The sequence below is a fragment of the Macrotis lagotis genome, chromosome 1, assembly GCF_037893015.1.
Source record: "Macrotis lagotis isolate mMagLag1 chromosome 1, bilby.v1.9.chrom.fasta, whole genome shotgun sequence".
In the NCBI taxonomy this organism is placed as follows: domain Eukaryota; kingdom Metazoa; phylum Chordata; class Mammalia; order Peramelemorphia; family Peramelidae; genus Macrotis; species Macrotis lagotis.
In genome coordinates, this window is record NC_133658.1 from 674535470 (window position 1) to 674553439 (window position 17970).

Below are 17970 nucleotides of genomic sequence, written 5' to 3' on the forward strand. Positions count from 1 at the left end.
CTGGCAGGTCTCACTAAGCTGAAATAGCTAAAAGTGCAGACTGTAATAGATTGGTTTTTTTTTTTTTTATTTCTTCTCCAGCTCATACTTCTAATAGCACGTGAAGGAACTCTTTACTAAATGTTTGCCCATTTAGAGATTGTTTCTTTCAACTATAGCAAATCACTGAGACTACTTTTATTAAGAGGTTGTGATAGTGCTAGTATTGAAGAAATTACAACACCCTTGAAACTTTAAAAATGTTATCAGAAAAGCCTCCTCTACTCTAGGACAACATCTATCAAGAGTAGATGTTTTATTTGCCTTTACCAGCCATCATATTTTTTATTTTTTTTCCAAAAATGGTTTTATTGTAATACATCTCCAGAAGGTATTAACATAGGAAAAACATACCAGGGAAATAATAGAAAATGAATAATAATCAAATAAGACAATATGAATTCATTAAAAACAAAAGCACACATGTATATTTCAAAAACTTAATTTTAAATACATGTTTTTTTAGACCTATGAAAGCAACCAAAATGAAGGGTGAAAGAAAGCATTATGAAGGAGAAAAGCAGGAAATAATTTTAACCTCACAACTATGGATTTTTAATGGGCAGATTTTCCAAGTAAATAATATCTATGCTCATCCTTTAGTATAACTTAATTATGAAGATAGGCATATCTAATACTATGCACTATATATATATATATATATATATATATCTCCCTAATGAGTGAATCAATAAATGAATGAATATACTTGAATACATATTTTCTTGATTATTCTGTTACATATATGCATTGTTAAAATGGAAGGTAGCAGATATAAACTGATATAATGATATATGAACTAGGCAGGGTATGATTCAAATTATCCTAATGTAGGTAAGAAATGCTACAGTCAAAAGAAATTCTGTACCCAACACAATTTGTGAGTAGGCATCTTTTCTCAGAGTGGAATGTATTATACCTACACCTTTTTGTTTCTCTAATTCTATAAAAGACTCTAGAGGAAATGAGTTTGGAGTTAAGCCATTTGGATTATGCCACTGACTCATTTGTATGACTTCTAAGCAGTTCTCTGACTTTGTGCTTTGACAGTCTATAAAATGCATATAATGTTATCAACTATATAAAAATTCAGAATAACTAATAAAGTCTTGTGGATAAATACTATATGATTTGTCAAAGACAAATGTATCTGTATACTCTAAAAATGATTGTGCTTTAAATAGATAAGATTTTTTTTCTTGTGGGGAAAAAGAATGTTTTAATGACAAATAAATAATGTATTAATAAACAATTGCACAAACATGTGAAAACAATTGACCTGTCCCATTAAGAAAGTGATCATTTAATCTGACATAGTATATATGTTATAATGAATTTCATATCTCTATTATGTATAAGGATAAGGCAGAGGAGAGGGAAAGATAACAACTGTGCTTATTTTTATTAAAATCAGTGAATTTTATTTTTCAAAAATGCATTTTAATTCACTAACCAAAATCAGAAGTCATTTTTTTTATTTATACAATTTGTCACAAAGATCATCAATGAAAAGTTATTGACATTGCATCAGCTTTATAGACATATAGTTTGCTTTCAAAAAGTTAGAAAAAGGAGGACTTTACTTTCTTAATTAAACTTTTACAGTTGGGTGACTTGATAAATCTACTGAACAGTTAGTATTACTGTTTCCTGTGTGACATGATTTAGTCTGTCACCTGTATACTATATTTTGTACATATTATATATAATTTATTATTAATTTTTAACATTCTTTCCTTTAAAAATTTTGAGTGGCAAATTCTCTACCTCCCTCCTACACATTTCATAACTTATTGTAAAGGCAACAATATATGAATTATACATTAAAAGCATACAAAATGCATTCCATATTATTCATTTTTAAAGAAAGTAAGAAAATAATGTAGGGAAATTATATTTCACTTTGAACTGAGTGTTCATCAGTTCTCTCTGTAGGTGATTGTAAAAGTGCATACATTTTCTTTTTAAAAGTGATTAAAACAGACTTGGGAAAATTTTCAATACTTTTTTTTGGCAAATGGTTTTAGTGAAATTCTCTTGAAATAATAGCACCTTAAAAATCATGTAAACATACCTTAAACATCACAAATTCCATATGTGTCAGTAGTCCTTAAAGGGACAAAAAATACACATTTCATTTTCCTAGAGAAATAACCATAAAAAGATACTGTTTTCAAGGCTCAGTAGTCCATTTTATGGTTGAAAATATTAAAATGCAGTTTGATATATTTTAATTTTTATGTAAAACTTTTAAATGTTTACTCTTCAAAGAACATTAATGGAACCAAATTAATAGAATACATTTATGAAGTCATTAAAAAGTTAGTAAGGGATTATAACACTCTGGATATTTCTAATAATGTTAAATCTAAACACATTCGTGGTTTCTTTAAAGAAATTCAAATACATTTATACTACTCCATCTCTCTTTAAATATAATATCTAAGATTAAATACATGTTTCTATACATAGTAGTTAATGGGTATGGAGAGTATATCAATATTATATTACTGTAGTCTACATTATTTAAATTATTTTAATCATCATGTGATAGTGTGTAACTTGGGTCATTACAGAAAGTTTAACTTGGGAAATTAAAGTTCTACCTTGAGTAGATTTTGGCTCCCATAAAGTTATTTTATTTCAGCTGAAAGAAATTTTATACTTTTTTCCCCTGCTTTCAGAGACATGACAGCAAATATTCCTAAACTCCTTATGCTTTTTTTGCAAGTACTATGATATCATTTTCATACATTTTGGGATGTTATTAAATCTATCTAGTTAAATCCAACTTAATAGAGTTATTTCTTTTTTACTCCCATTTTAAAAAGGAGAAAAAATTCAATTCTCTTTTATTATATATCATATAGATGAATGGGAGAAAGGACCCATATTTTCATAGTACTTATAAGATGTGGGAACTGGGCTAAGTGTTTTACAAATATCTCATTGAATTAACTAAGACTGTAAAATCCTTCCTAAATCCATAATCAAAAGAGTCAACATAAGCCTGTTAACTCTTCTAAGAAAATGAAGGCTAACTAGAAGATCCTGTAAGTTAAATCAGAAGTTATAACTAATTGCAAAATTAAAAGTCAATGATATTTTATAAAGATCTCTCATTTGTCATATGTTCCTAACTAATAACACACTAAGAATTAATGAGATGGAACTCTGAAGTCAGCAAATTTAGCAGTCTTCAACAAGAGCAGGTCTTTGTTTAAAAGACAATTCACTAATGATTATAAGAAATAAGATTATTATGGTTTAAGGAATAAACATACCAAGTGTAAACATTCCCTGGAAAAGTCAGTAGAACTGAAACAACTGAAAAGATCTTCATCTCAGCAGTTAGTATCTTGCTTCATTGCAAAAAGGAGATGGTGAGAGTTTATTTTTTTTCCTTCTCATTAAATCAATCCATTATTATTGTCTTACATGTGTATTATTTGCACTAAGAAAGAGAGAATACTAGGTTCAAATGGCATATAACCTAAATAGAAAATGAGCTCAAATCCCTATAATTTCCCCAAATTGACTTGTATCCACAAAAGAGAACATGCCTTTGATTGAAATTCTTACATATATAGATTAATAGAAATATTTATAAGTATATAGATTGTTCCTTTCTTTTTGCAAATACAGATTAATTTCCAGAAATGAATAGAGAAACCTGTAGCATTTTACTACATTTAGAGGCAACATGATGTGGGGATGAACAGGCTGGGTCCAAAGACCACCTTTGGCATACAGTGATTAGTGACCCTAGACAAGTCTGTTAAATTCCCAATGCTTCAGGCAAACTCTCAAAGACTTCTAATTGAAGCCTAAATTGCAAAAGAGTTTGCCTTTTTTTAAGTTTCCTCAACAGAAACTCTTTATGCAGAAGGTAACAAGTTTGTATATACTATTATTGCTATTTACTAATTTACTATCACTCTCTCTCTTTGAATATGTGTGTATACCCACATGTATGATATATATGTAAATATATGTATATATTATTATATGTGGGTGTATATTAACAACATACCACCCTGGTCTTTCACTTTCTACCCCAAGTATCTTTGTGAGTAATATCACTGAGAAACTGAATTGCTGGTGAGCTCAGAAATTATCAGTATTTATTTTTTTGACTTACAACCTCAGTTTTCCTTTTTTTTTGCACCCTACCTCCACCTTCTTTTGACTGATTTCCCCCTTTCTGTTTATGAACCTGTATGATTCCCTCCCATCCATTCCTCCCTTCTTCCCCACCTCTCCCCTCCCCACTAAAAAACTGAAAGTTGAGCATTAACTACAGTAATGTCTGATGGAAGTTTTCAGTTGCCAAGGAATGTTCTGATCACCAGTCAGAAGCTTTGTTTTTCCTCACCCCCACTTCGCAGCACTAAGGTTCACACATCATCTCACCCAATCCAAAGTGCTGCTTCTACCAGGACTCTGATAGGTGGGAGTAGGGCGAGGAGAACCTACCAGTGATTGCCCAGGTTTTTGCTTGTCTAACATGTTTTCTATTAGCTCCGGATCTGATGTAGACAATATTGTGCCTTCACACTTACTTTCAACCCTATTAGGATGGTTAATTGAGAGTTGACTGCACTTGCCTCTGATTTTACTTCATGCAGCGACAGGGTGGGGGTGGAAAGGCGGAGAGGTTGTACAATATCTCACTTAGCGAACTTTGGGTAGCATTACTGCAACCCTCCTGCATAAAAGGACTTCAGAGACTCACTCAGCATCCCGGCTCCTCAGCTACACTGACCAAACAGCTCATTATCGAAGGCAAACACACCCTTATTCACCTTCAGCTTTCAAGACTGAATGACATTCTGAGAGCTTAGTTTCTCAAAGCACCCCCAAAGAACTCTCTCTCTCTCTCTCTCTCTCTCTCTCTCTCTCTCTCTCTCTCTCTCTCTCTCTCTCTCTCTCTGACTCAAATGCTTTAAGTGGAAAAAAGTCACCATCAAAGACTCGGATTGTAGAACACACACACACACGGACACAAAATACCTCTACATTGTTGAGCGTGTCACTTCCAGGCTCTCTGCTCCCCCTCCCCCCCCCAAAAAAAATCCAAAAATACACATAGCAGACCTTCTCAGCATTAGCTCGTAATCTCAAAGCCTCCTCAATATACCTCCCCCAATCCCTTCATAGTGCCCTAGACAGAAAATTGCTGAGGCGAGTAGAAAACAGAGGCAATTACCAGAGTTTTGTTCCCGTTCTTGCTGAGGGGACCTCGGAAAACTCCCTTGATGTTGCGAAAGTGCCCATTGCTGAGATGCGTGGAGCTGATGACAATGTAGTAACACTCCATGGGGCAACCGCCGCCTCCTCCACCGCCGCAGCCGCTGCTTCCATGCACCTCCGCGCCCGCAGCAGTATCTCACACACGCGGGACTGGATGAAGGTGGCACTGGGCACCAAGTGCAGCCAAACCACACCGGTCCCACACACGCATACACACAATCCCTGCTCCCGAAAAGGAAGGACTGACACTGACTCTCAACTCCTCTTTCCCCAGTTCTGCTGAGGGAGGTGAGCTGCCTCCTCCCCCTTCTCTTTTTTTTCCCCCCTCTTTTTCCTTTATCCTTTTTGGTTGCGCTTTGAGGTTTGACTGGAAGAGGAAGAAGGAGGGGAATCCCAGGTTGGTAGGAGAGGCTTGGGGCGAGGGGAGCACAAGGGATGCTGAGGAAGGCGGACGCGTGGACCAGCCCCTGCTTGTGTCTCAGTGCAGCACAGACGGAAGGGAGAGGAGCAGCCTGAAATGTGGCAGTGAGAGCAGCAGCAGCAGCAGCAGCATCTCCTCGGCTTTGCGGAAGGAATCTGAGTTGCTGCCTCTCGCAGGCATTAGTGTTATTATAGTGTGCGGCGTTGCCGGTCCATTGCACTGAGCCAATGGCAGGAAGCCACTGGGCTGATACCGAGAGCTGTCAGAGGAGTACATCTGTCACACGCTGCCTTCACCACCACCCCCAGCTCGCTCCCTCTCTTCCCTCCTCCCCCTCAGTACACACTGCTGGCTCAGCCCCGCCAGCCTGCCTGCCTGCCTCGCTCAAGTGAAGACTGGGGGAAGCAGCGTCCAGAAGCCATGGCAGAGACCTCCCCACCGCTCCGACTGCAGCCTCTTTGGCATGTACAGCAAGACTAGGACCCGCCCGAAACAAGACCACGGACAGGGCGAAGGGGCTTCCTGGCAAGCTGGAGTGCAAGAGTCGAGGAAAGCAGAAAACGCTGCGAAGGGAGGGAAGAAAGTGGGAACGCCGAGAAAGACGATGGTGAAAAGGAGGGATGAAGCTTTTCTCCTTTCAAGGATTATTTATAAGATTAAACAAAATTTAAAAAACAAAGCAAAACCTCTCTTTCTCTAAAACTTGAAGGTTTGCGACTTCAACATCTCCCTTCCTTTCCCTCTCCCCAGTCCAGCAATCAGCAAACCTAACATGTGACAGCAGCTGCTTTTCTCACGAAATTGTAGCTGCCCATTGGTCTTGCTTAATGGTTATTTATTCATTTATTCATTCTATGGGGGAGGGAGGAGAACGAGAAAGCGACTTTAGCTTCAGAAGTAGCGAAATAATAGGAAAGTGATCCTTTTAGTTTCTTTCTAATAAAAAATGAGCTTAGCTATCTTGCCTGTTATTTAAGAGAAATGGAGCTTGAGAATGGAAAGGGGTAAGAGATATTCTGTGGGAAGCAAAGGTGTGTAGCACTTGGCTTGTGATTTTTTTTTTATTCCACCATTCCCTTAGTGCATTGCCCTAAATATCCCTACTCAGCTTTCTAAGTCCCCTCAGTCACGGGAAGCGTTGGTCGTAGTAGCAGCTACTACTGATTCCTTTTCCATTTCTCTATCGTTATTAAACAGCTGCAGGAAGTAGCGATGAACAATGGCTTACACCCTAGATAAAAGTAGGATACAAAATCACTAGAAATATATTGAGGGATTTGGCCAGGAAAGGATGAGGCGTTGCTGCTCTCCCTTAAAACAATCAGACGTTTCTAGAGAAGCAGAAATTGCCATCCTTAGCTTGCGCCTTCCCTTCTTTTCTCCCAGCCCCAGTTTATTCTCTCTTTGTGTAAGTTTAGATCTTCTGGAGTGGTTTAGTAAGAGCATCCCATCAGGTATATACATGGCTCATTAGTAGGCACTTAAAAAGATCGATAACGGGCAGTAGAAAGCCTGACGATGGTGAGTTCAATGGATTTACTGAAGGCTTTATTTTCCTTTTGCTCATGATGGCTTAATTGGTTAAAACTGAATTCAGACTGCCCGGGTACATGCAACTCAGAGTAAAATATATTTTGAATCAGATTATATTATTCCTCCCTCCCCTACCCTGTGATTTTTGGTAAATTCCATTACATTTGCACAGTAGTTTACTATTTTTCCCCTAAAAAAGTATGGCATTATGGACTTACCCATTATCTATGAGTACACCCTTTTAAAAATCCCCCAATCTGATTTAACTATTTGCTTTGAGTGAAAAGAGGATGAGTTAGAAGGATTTGAGAAATTAATTCTAGGATAGTATGAAAATAAAACACTCCCTAGATGTATCTTTGTAGCAAACATGTAACACAAATGAAAGGCATCAAAATAGCAATTATCAATTGTTCATGTTTGCATACAGACAAATAAAAAGTTGATATAGATTGATCAAAATTAATTATTAAATGTCATTTAGTTTAAAAGCACTTTTCTTGTATTTCATAGCTATCCACTTGGGGGAGTCTGTAAGTCTTTAAAGAAAGCTTGTGTTTACAAAACTTCTATGTGCCATGGAATAGTTTTGTTAGAATGAAGTTTGACTTGTTTGATATTTAAAAAATAGGATTAACTTCTGTTCAGTTAAATATAAACATTTAAAATCAACTTAATAGTTTGCAATCAACTGGCAATATATATAAATTTTAATCCTGACCCAAATATCCTTGGAAGCTATTGCTTTTTGAACAAGTAATCTCTTCCATATAAAGTGCCTCCTTTCCTTACTGTGAGTGTTTTGTAGACTAGCTCTTAGATAAAGGAAGTCTTCTTTGTGAGACTCTGACTCTCAAGTGTAGATTATTAAAGTAGGGAACTAAATGCAAGGGAACAAAATATTGAGTCTCCACAACTCCCATGATAGCTCATAGCTTACAGAGTCATTTGTAATGCTTCTTTCAATCTTGTCAAGATTGTTTTGTTCTCTGAGTTGGAATATGCTACTTAAGGTCCAGTGCTCAAAATAGGAAGTGCCAAACTTAAATGAATTAAGTCAGAAAACCAAATATCAGTTATCATGTAATACCTCACTGTCAGAATTTGCTTCTAGTGGCAAAGCCTGCCCATCCAAACTATTTTTAATGCTTCAATCATAAAGCACTATAGCAAACCCCCTTTAGCAATTTCTGACAGGTGTCATTTTGCTCTCATAATTTTTTATCTTGGCCATTAATACCCCCACCCTTTTTTTTGACAACTGAGAAGCAGTGTGTGTTCATATGTCTGTGTATATATGAGAGATAATGTTTGGATGTCAGAATACACTATTTTTTCTATGTCCAATTCTTATTTTAAATGGTAACTAATTCATTCAACTTCCTACAGTTATAGAAATGATGCAATATGTAAAAACAGAAAAAGTAGAAAAGACCTGTCACTTTTATTACATTAGTAAAGCAAAATGACATTCCCAATGGTGGAAGGATAAAAAAACTCCATGGAAAAATGGTCCAGAAATGATTAAATCTTATGTGTGGTTATATGCATGTTATATTTAATTAAGGATAATCAGTTTAGAATTGGGAAGAGGAATTAGTCTAAAGAGGATATTTTTGTTTAGTTTTATTTTTTCCTTGAAGGAATAGATGGGTCTCCAATTCAGGTTGTACTGCCTTAGCACTTATCAGAATTTTTATAGTAAAAGCAGCCTGTTCATCATGAAGATGAGAAATACTAATGAATGAGAAGGGATGTTATTAGGGAATTGCTTCTGCCCTGGCTACTGACAATGACTCATCACAATGGAATTGAAATATGGGGCATACATGAAAATCACATTTTTGAATTTTAGAAATGTTTAAAAAAACTAAAATGAAAACACCATACTCTAATCCATTCAGAGTGGATTGTATAACAAAAATATTTAGAATTTCTTTCCTACTTGTCTCTTTCTCCTTCCCCCCCCCCCTTTTTGGGCAGCTATTCTAAGAAAAGACATGTCATGTTTAATTACACAAAAATATAAGGACATTGAGTCATTTATAAGAAACATAATGCCAAAGAATGTCTGTAAAAATGTCAATATCATTAATTCAAGTTCTAGTTTTCCTAAATTCTGAAAGTACTGCCTTTTTAGGAAAATTCCCTTTTCCTTTCAGTGATTTGGGTTCTAAAGAACAGTATAGAAATAGAATTGAACTTTGATGTATTATTGTGGATTACAGTAGGATATTTCATTTTTTATTTACTAGCTAATTATAGAACACATATGTTCATTTGCCAACTGTCCAGCTAGAATAATTTTCTCAATCATATTTTAAAAAGAGTAAATGTGCTAATTGCATGGCATTAATCACAATATGATATGCCACCACTATTCTTTAGATTTTCTTTTGCCTATCATACAAAAATTATTTTTCCCTTATTCAAATTGAACATTTTCAGTACTTTTTATCTTGGAAGAAATGTGCTTGTTATTCCCAGTTTATTCAATTAAATTTAAAAAACTTTATTCCTAATCCTACAAATACAAAAAATAAAAAAAAGCTAGATCCTACCCTTAGGAAGCTTGCAGTCTAACAGGAGTGGTAAGGTAGATACATAAATATCTGTAATAATAGATAAAATGCATAAAGGGTAAAGGAAGGGTCAATTTCTAAACAAAGTTTAATAAGAAATATAAAGGGAGTAGTTCACTTTAGCTCATATAGAAGAAACACAGTGCTGAACTTTGGAGAGGAAAACAGTACATTTTCAACATCCAGAGCTGTTGGAGTGGAGAAAAGATGAAAATATATATGATGCTTTGTGTAAGAGATCAAATGTGTTAAGAACTGGAAATATTGTTTGGAGCTAGTTTGAAGAGGGCCTTAATGAAAGATTTATGTCACTAGTGATATGATAAGGCATTTCATTAAGAAGATTATTTAAGTAGTGTTTAAAAAGACTACCAAGAAAATAGCTTTGAGGCTAATTGGATCACTTAGAAAGATAATACAGAAGGTAGTGGAGAGAAGACAGGCAGAGTTCTTAAGTCTCCTGATCTTTCCCCATCTACCATATGAAACAAACCTCTTAACAGAAATCTGATCCACAAAACCCAGAAAGAAAAGCCAGGAGAAATAACATCTCCCTCAGGATTTGTTTTCTGCAGCCCTGGGTGAGTCTGGGTGTACAGAGTGGTTCAGCTCCAATCAGCCTGATTAATGGCGGGGTTGAAGCCCAGGACCCTGAGGGCACAAGAGCTGGACCTGCTTGATCAGCAGCAGGGCTACACCTAGGAGGCTTGGGTCAACTAGGATGCAGAGGCATTGGTGTTGGTGCTGACCTTCTAGGGTTTGCTGACAGGGATGGGGGGCAGAGTTCCAGGTACAGGAGAACTGCGGACACGATCCCTGAGCTCCTCTAGTCAGGAGGAGCTCTGAGTCCAGGACTCCATTGCAGCTACAGCCTCTTCTCAGAACAAACTCAACTATAGACTCCTTCTGCCCCAGGCACAGGTGTTTGAGCAGAAGAACCAGCCCAGCTTACAACAGGAAGAGGGATGACCTTACTCCAGGGTAGAGCCCACCATTGATCAAAGACAAAAGTATTTCATAACTTCAATCACTTCCTCCAGGCTAAGGAAGAAGGCCTCAATCAAGACCATAGACACCTCAGAGAAAGCAACCAGCACCTCCTACTGCACAGAGAGAGAAATTGCACTCAGTGAGCAAATCCTCTAACATCCCCTACTAGGCAACTGGAGACATTGCACTCAGTGAACAAAGCCTAGAGGGATTCCCAACACGAAACCTCTGTGAACCAGCCCCTCCTCAACTCAATGTCTTAGCAAAGTGAAGAAAGTTCAGCAGAAAAGATTTTCCATAGAAAAATTCTTGGAAGGAAAAGACCCTAACTTAGAGAGACCTAGAATGGCTGAGGAGAATATGATCTGGTCTCCAGCACAGAAAGACTTTCTTGAAGAAATAAGGCTTGGAGTTTAAAAATCAATTGGAAATTTTGGGAGAGTCAATTTACACCTTGCAACAAGAAAACAAATCATTGGAAAATACAACTGGACAAATACAAAATGAGAATAATTCTCGCAGATTCTCAATTGGCCAAGTACAAAATGAGAATAAATCTCTCAGATCCTCAATTGTTCAAGTAAAAAATGAGAATAAATGTCTCAGATCTCAATTGGATAAATACAAAATGAGAATAATTTAGATCCTCAATTGGGCAAATGCAAAAAGAAAATAATTCTCTCAAAACTTCAATTGATCAAATGGAAAGCTCTTTCAAAAGTATAATTGACCAATTGGAAAATGAGTTGCAAAAGGTAAATGAAGAAAAGTCCTCTCTAAAAAAAGAAGAATGGAGTCTGCAGAAAGTAATGACTTCTTGAGACAGCAAGAGCCTATTAAACAAAATCAAAAAATAGAAAAAATAGAAGAAAATGTAAAATACCTCATCAGCAAAACCACTGACCTTGAAAATAGATCGAGGAGGGGTAACCTGAGACTTACTGGACTTCCTGATAAATTGAAGAGAAAAAAAAGCCTGAACTTAATATTTAAGGGATCTAGTGATAGAAAATTGCCCTGATATCATGGAACCAGAGGGCAAAGTAATTATTGAAAGAATACATTGATCACCTCCAGAAAGAGATCCTAACATGAAAACACCAAGGAATGTTGTGGCCAAATTTCAGAACTATCAGATAACAGAGAAAATTCTGCAAGCAACCAGAAAGAAACAATTTCAATACCAAGGAGCCACAGTAAGCATTACACAGGACCTGGTTGCATCTACATTAAGGGATTGAAGGGCCTGGAATGAGATATTATAAAAAGCAAGGGAGCTTGGAATACAGCCAAGCATCCACTATCCAACAAAGCTGAGCCTTCTTTTTCAGGGAGAAAAATATGGACATTTAATGAAATGGAAGAATTACAAAAATTCCTGATGAAAATACCAGAGCTAAATATAGAATCTGGACATCAAACAGGAGGTTAAAGAGACACATGGAAAGGTAAAAAAAAGGGGGGGGGTAAAGAAAAAAACTGCTATGCAATAAGTTCAAACTGGCTATATACAAGCATGAGAAAAAGACTTGTAACTCTTGAGAATTTTAACTTTAACAGAGAGAATATACCTAGCCAGAAGTGATGGAGACTCATGACTTATCCATGAGACTGCTATCCAGTGGGGTGAAACTGGCTATAACACTACTTGGCAGAAAGACTCTAATAACTCTCAAGAGTTGTACCTCTATTAGATAGAATGCACTTAGCTAGAAGTGATGGATACTCAGAATTTTCTGTGACTCAGAAAGAATGATTTAAAAACACTACCTCCTTAAAAAGGAGGACAGGAAGGAGATGGGAGGAGGGAGGGGATTGAATGGGGTAAATCTCATTACACTAAGAGGTACAAAATACTATGGTAATAGAGGGGAAGAAGGGAGGAGATGGGAAACACCTGAATCTTCTTCTCATCAAACTTGGCTTAAAGTTAATTTATACACATACTCAGTTAACTTATAAAACATCTAACCTCTTAAGTATTTAAAGGGGAAAAGGGGAGGAGGGATGGAGAAAGGGAGGGGGAGAAAAATGGGGAACTAACAAAAGGAAAGGAAAGGAAAAGGGAAAAAAAGCAAAAGGGGAAAGAAAGGGGAGGGGGTGGATATATGAGGGCAAACACACTGAAGGGGGTGGTATCCAGAAACAAAATACTGGGGAATACAAATTAAGGAGGAGAATGGGAAAAATACAAAGAGAGAGAAGACAGCATGGAGGGCAAGAAAGAATTAGTAATTATAACTTAGAATGCAAATGTGACGAACTCTCCCTTAAAATGTAAGTGAATAGCAGAGTAGTTTAAAAACCAGAATCCTACAATATGCTACTTACAAGAAACTCATTTGAAGCAGAGAGATACATATATAGGGAAGTTTAAGCTTGAAGAAAACTATATTTTGCTTCAGCTGAAGTGAAAATAGCAGGGACAGTAATCCTTATCTCAAACAAAGCAACTGCAAAAACAGATAATGTTAAAAGAGATAAGGAAGGAAACTATATCCTCCTATAAAGTACCATAAACAATAAAGTGATTTCAGTACTGAATATATAAGCACCGAATGGGATAGCATCCAAATTCTTAGAGGAGAAGCTGAAAGAACTACTGGAAGACATAGACAACAAAACTCTATAGTGGGAGACCTCAACCTCCTGCTCTCAAATCTAGATAAATCGAATCATAAAATAAACAAGAAAGAACTTAAGGAGGTAAATAGATTGTTAGAAAAACTAGATAGGGTATACTTATGGAGGAAACTGAATGGGGATAGAAAGGAATATACCTTTTTTCTCGGTAGTACATGGCACTTATACAAAAATTGACCATGTACTAGGACATATAAACCTAATGATCAACTGCAGAAAGGCAGAAATAGTGAATACATCTTTCTCAGATTACAATGTAATAAAAGTCATATTCAACATTGGGCCAGGGAGATATAGACCCAGAACCAATCGGAAACTGAATGACCTCATTTTAAAGAATGAATGGATCAAAAAAACAGCTATAGAAAAAATTATTTATTTTATCCTAGATAATGACAATAACAAAACAACATACCAAAACCTATGAGATGCACTCAAAGTGGCTATCAGGGGATATATTATATCTTTAAATGCTTACATGAATAAATTAGAGAACGAGGAAATCAATGAACTAAATATGCAACTAAAAAAATTAGAGAAAGAACACATTAAAAATTCCCAATTAAATACCAAATTAGAAATTCTAAAAATTAAAGGAGAAATTAATAAAAGTGAAAGCAAAAAAAACCTATTGAATTAATAAATAAAACCAAAAGTTGGTTTTATGAAAAAAAAGCAATAAAATTGATAAGCCTTTGGTCAATTTGATTAAAAAAGAAAGAAGAAAACCAAATTGCTAGTATCATAAATGAAAAAGGTTACCTCACCACCAATGAGGAGGAAATTAAAGTAATAATTCAAAATTATTTTGCCCAACTCTATACCAATACACAATCCAAGTGAAATGAATGAACATTTACAAAAATATAATTTGCCTGGGTTAAATGAAGAGGAGATTAAGTACATAAAGAACCCTATCTCAGAAAAAGAAATTCAACAAGCCAACATTGAACTCCCTAAGACAGGTAATATAATAGTTAAATCAGTTGATGAAATTTTTTTTTAAATCAGAAATTGATGATGTTCCAAATAAACACTGGAGATACAAAGAAAAAAAAAGAAAAATTCCCTGCTCTTAAGTTATATTCTACCAGAAATAATATTTACTCAAAAGTATATATAATATATACAAAAAAATACTAGGTGACTGCATTTGATAATACATATACTACTAGGAAATAAACTGATATCAATATATCAGGAGTTAAAGTCCCAAATTTTTAAAGAAAAAGATTAATAAAAGTATTAATTTAAGCAGAAAACAAGTAAAATGGCGCTATGTCATGTCATTACTGTTTCAATAAAGTCAGCACTTTAATGTAAGAATTAACACTGTTTTAAGTTTCTATGTATGACAAGTTACAGACAACTCATTATGTCTTTCAAAAGGCATTTAGCATGTGCCTACTATGTATTAGGTAAAATACTAAGTTCTAGGTTGTTGATGTTACTCAATCATGTCCCACATCTCATTACACCATTTGGGGTTTTCTTGGTAAAGAAACTAGAGAAATTTGCCTACTTTTCCCGATTATTTTACAGGCAAAAAAAAGTTAACTTATTGCCCAGAACCACACAGCTATCATGTGTCTGAGGCCAGACTTGGACTCCAAACTTGTATCTCTACCCATTGCGCCACACAACTATTCATGTGTTCCTGATAACTAATTATATTTATGAGCATTATGAGCAATGAATAATTCTTTTCCCCTCAATGACCTTGTAATCAATCTATTGAGGGGGGAAATATACAGAAAGGCAATGGGAAATGCATAAAAAGTCATGGGAGGAAAGAACACTAACAGAGAAGGGGATCAAGATAGACTCATGCAGAGGTTTAAAGGAATCCAGAGATTCTAAAAAGGTGAGGTAAGGAGAAAAGGCAATGCATTTAAAGTAGTTATCCTATGCAAAAATGAGGGAGTGGGAATTGAAATGTCCTGTCCCTGTAGGGTAATTCCAAGTCTCAATGGATTTGGGTACAGTGGTATTATATATATAATAACAACAGTTAGAAGGGTTTGACTAGAAAGCAGAGTGTGTAGAGGAAAATAAAGTACAATAAACTTGAAGAGTTAGCCTAAAGCCAGATTGTGAAAGATTTTAAATGTAAAATGGAGGACTTCGATTTGGTCTGGGAGAAAATGAGAAGGCACCAGATAATGACATAATTTGTTCAAACCTGAGCTTTATGATGATCCATTTGTAAACATCTGTTTCTCTCACAAAATATACTCACTGATGTTCTCCCCTTTCCTGTCTTCTTTTTTATATTGCCTTTTGCCTTTAGATCATAAATTACTTGAGGGCAGGGACTTGTCTTTTTCTTACTGTATCCCCATTGCTAAAAATAGCATATGACACAGATTAAACATTTAATAAATATGTATTGAATTGAATTGAAAGATAGATTAGAGAGTGGAGAAATTAGAGACGGGGGACTACCTCCAACAATTCAGGTGCACTGCCCTATGTGTGGGCACAATGTAAGGTGACTAATGGAGAGATATGGTTGAAATTAAGTAGGACTTGGCAATTGATTGTGTATTGGAATGAGGTTAGAAAGTGAAGAAGCAAGGATGTCTTCAAAGTTATGAACCTGAGTTTTCTTAAGTGGTGCCATTAATATAAAAGAACAAGAAAAGTTGAGAATAAGTAAAAGTTTGTAAGAAAGGTGACTTTTTCTTTGGATGTGTCAAGTGTGAAATAACTTTCTACTGAAAATATCTAAAAATCAGTGAGTCAGAGGTAGAGTTTAGAATGAAACTAGGGTTAACTATGTTAATTTAGAAATAGTCTGGTTAGGGGTGGCTAGGTAACACAGTGAATACAGCACTGGCCCTGCAGTCAGGAGGACCTGAGTTCAAATTTGACCTCAGACACTTAACAGTTACCTAGTAGTGTGGCCTTGGCCAAGCCACTTAACCCCATTGACTTGTAGAAACCTAAAAAAATAGTGTGATTAGATACAATAATTGAATTTCTAGGAGATGAACTTAATCTTAAAATTACCTAGGGGTACAGTTTGCCAAGAGTCACAGAACATTATGTGTCCCAGAAGAAATTGAAACAGTCTTTCTAACTCCAAATGGAGCTCTTTCCCCAAGGATAATAATTGTTAGCATTTATAAGCAGATTTAAGGTTGAAAAATACTTCATAAATATAATTCTTTTTAGCCCTCACAAACAACAACCCAGGAAAATAAATGGGTGCTGCTTTTAAGTTGCATTTTGCAGATAAGAATTCTGAAGTAAGAGATATGGCCAGGATCACATGTTCAGCAAGTATCTGAATTCAAAATGTTGAACATAGATATTCTTGACTCCAAGATTAGTGCTTTATCTTGGCTTTCTAGGATAGAAATATGAGAGTAGAATTGGAATGAGAATTGTTGCTTAGAAGTTTAACACTTAAGATCAAGGAAAATGCACATAAAATAGCCATTTACAGTATCAAAATGAACTGAACAAACTAATTTTGTGAAAGAATTTCTTCTAGAAAATATAAGAAATATTAAATACATTTACGTTAATCATAAGAATTGAGATAATAATTGAATTTAATCAGTAATGTTTGTATCAGTACCTATTTCAAAATGAAATTAGTTTAATTGGATTGTGCTTCATATTTAAATGCCAATGCCATACCCAAGAAATCAAAACCTTAATAATTCCATATAAAAGGATGAAAGCCTAACAGGGGAAAATATGAATACTTAAGCAAAGTTTTAATGTAACTTTTTGATTAATTGCATGCAGAATAATTGTTTAAAATGGTACTAATGAATGATCTAATTTCAAATTTATTGTTTAGTGATTAAAAATAAAACATTATAATTAAAAAATATTATTTGAATAATAATTTCCACATCCTGAATAATATAATAAAAATATTAGGTAAAAGTGAATCTGATTTCAGTCTTTAGTTCTCAAAAATGTTCATTTAACAAAAGATATTTTTGTTATTGGTCCTGGATGCAGTGTGATACCTTGGCCATTTTAAGTGAGGATTTTATTTTGAATGAGCAATGACCATTCAGTGATTAAGGCTAGGTAAGTAAGAAATAAGAAAGAAATTGGCTTCTTCATTCTAGTAAAAAAAAAATTAGGAAGAGAAGACCCTACAGATTTCTAACCAAGATAGAAAATAATTGCTGATTACATTCACTTAGTCAATCAAGGCTCAAACAATGACCACGTGGAACTTGTCCTGGGAATTATTATTGCTCAACTGATGAGGACCAGAATGATTCCAGGTCTATAAACCCTTAGATATTGTGTAGTCTTTTAGCAACCAAAAATAATATTATGCCTTTGGGCAGGGCACCCGCATGATATCCTATGAGGAAGTGGAGGGAGGGAAGGGGAAGAGATGGGAGTTTATTTGCCCAATTTACCAGCAGTGGGCAGGGATCCATAACCTGGTGTTTAAAACCCTGATTACTGGCTACACAGTACAAGATTAGAATATACAGTGTTTTCCAAATGACTCAATGAAATTTTAAACTT

General features: G+C 35.4%; 1 protein-coding gene across 1 annotated transcript in view; it reads right to left on the reverse strand.

Moving 5' to 3' along the window:
* Positions 1-6491, reverse strand: part of ZNF804A (zinc finger protein 804A) — a 528903-nt gene extending 522412 nt beyond the window's left edge. The window contains exon 1 of the mRNA XM_074215547.1: positions 5249-6491. Within this exon, the coding sequence (XP_074071648.1) occupies positions 5249-5359 (111 nt within the window). The 5' untranslated portion in view covers positions 5360-6491. The remainder of the gene's footprint in view (positions 1-5248) is intronic.
* Between the last annotated feature and the right edge of the window lie 11479 nt (positions 6492-17970).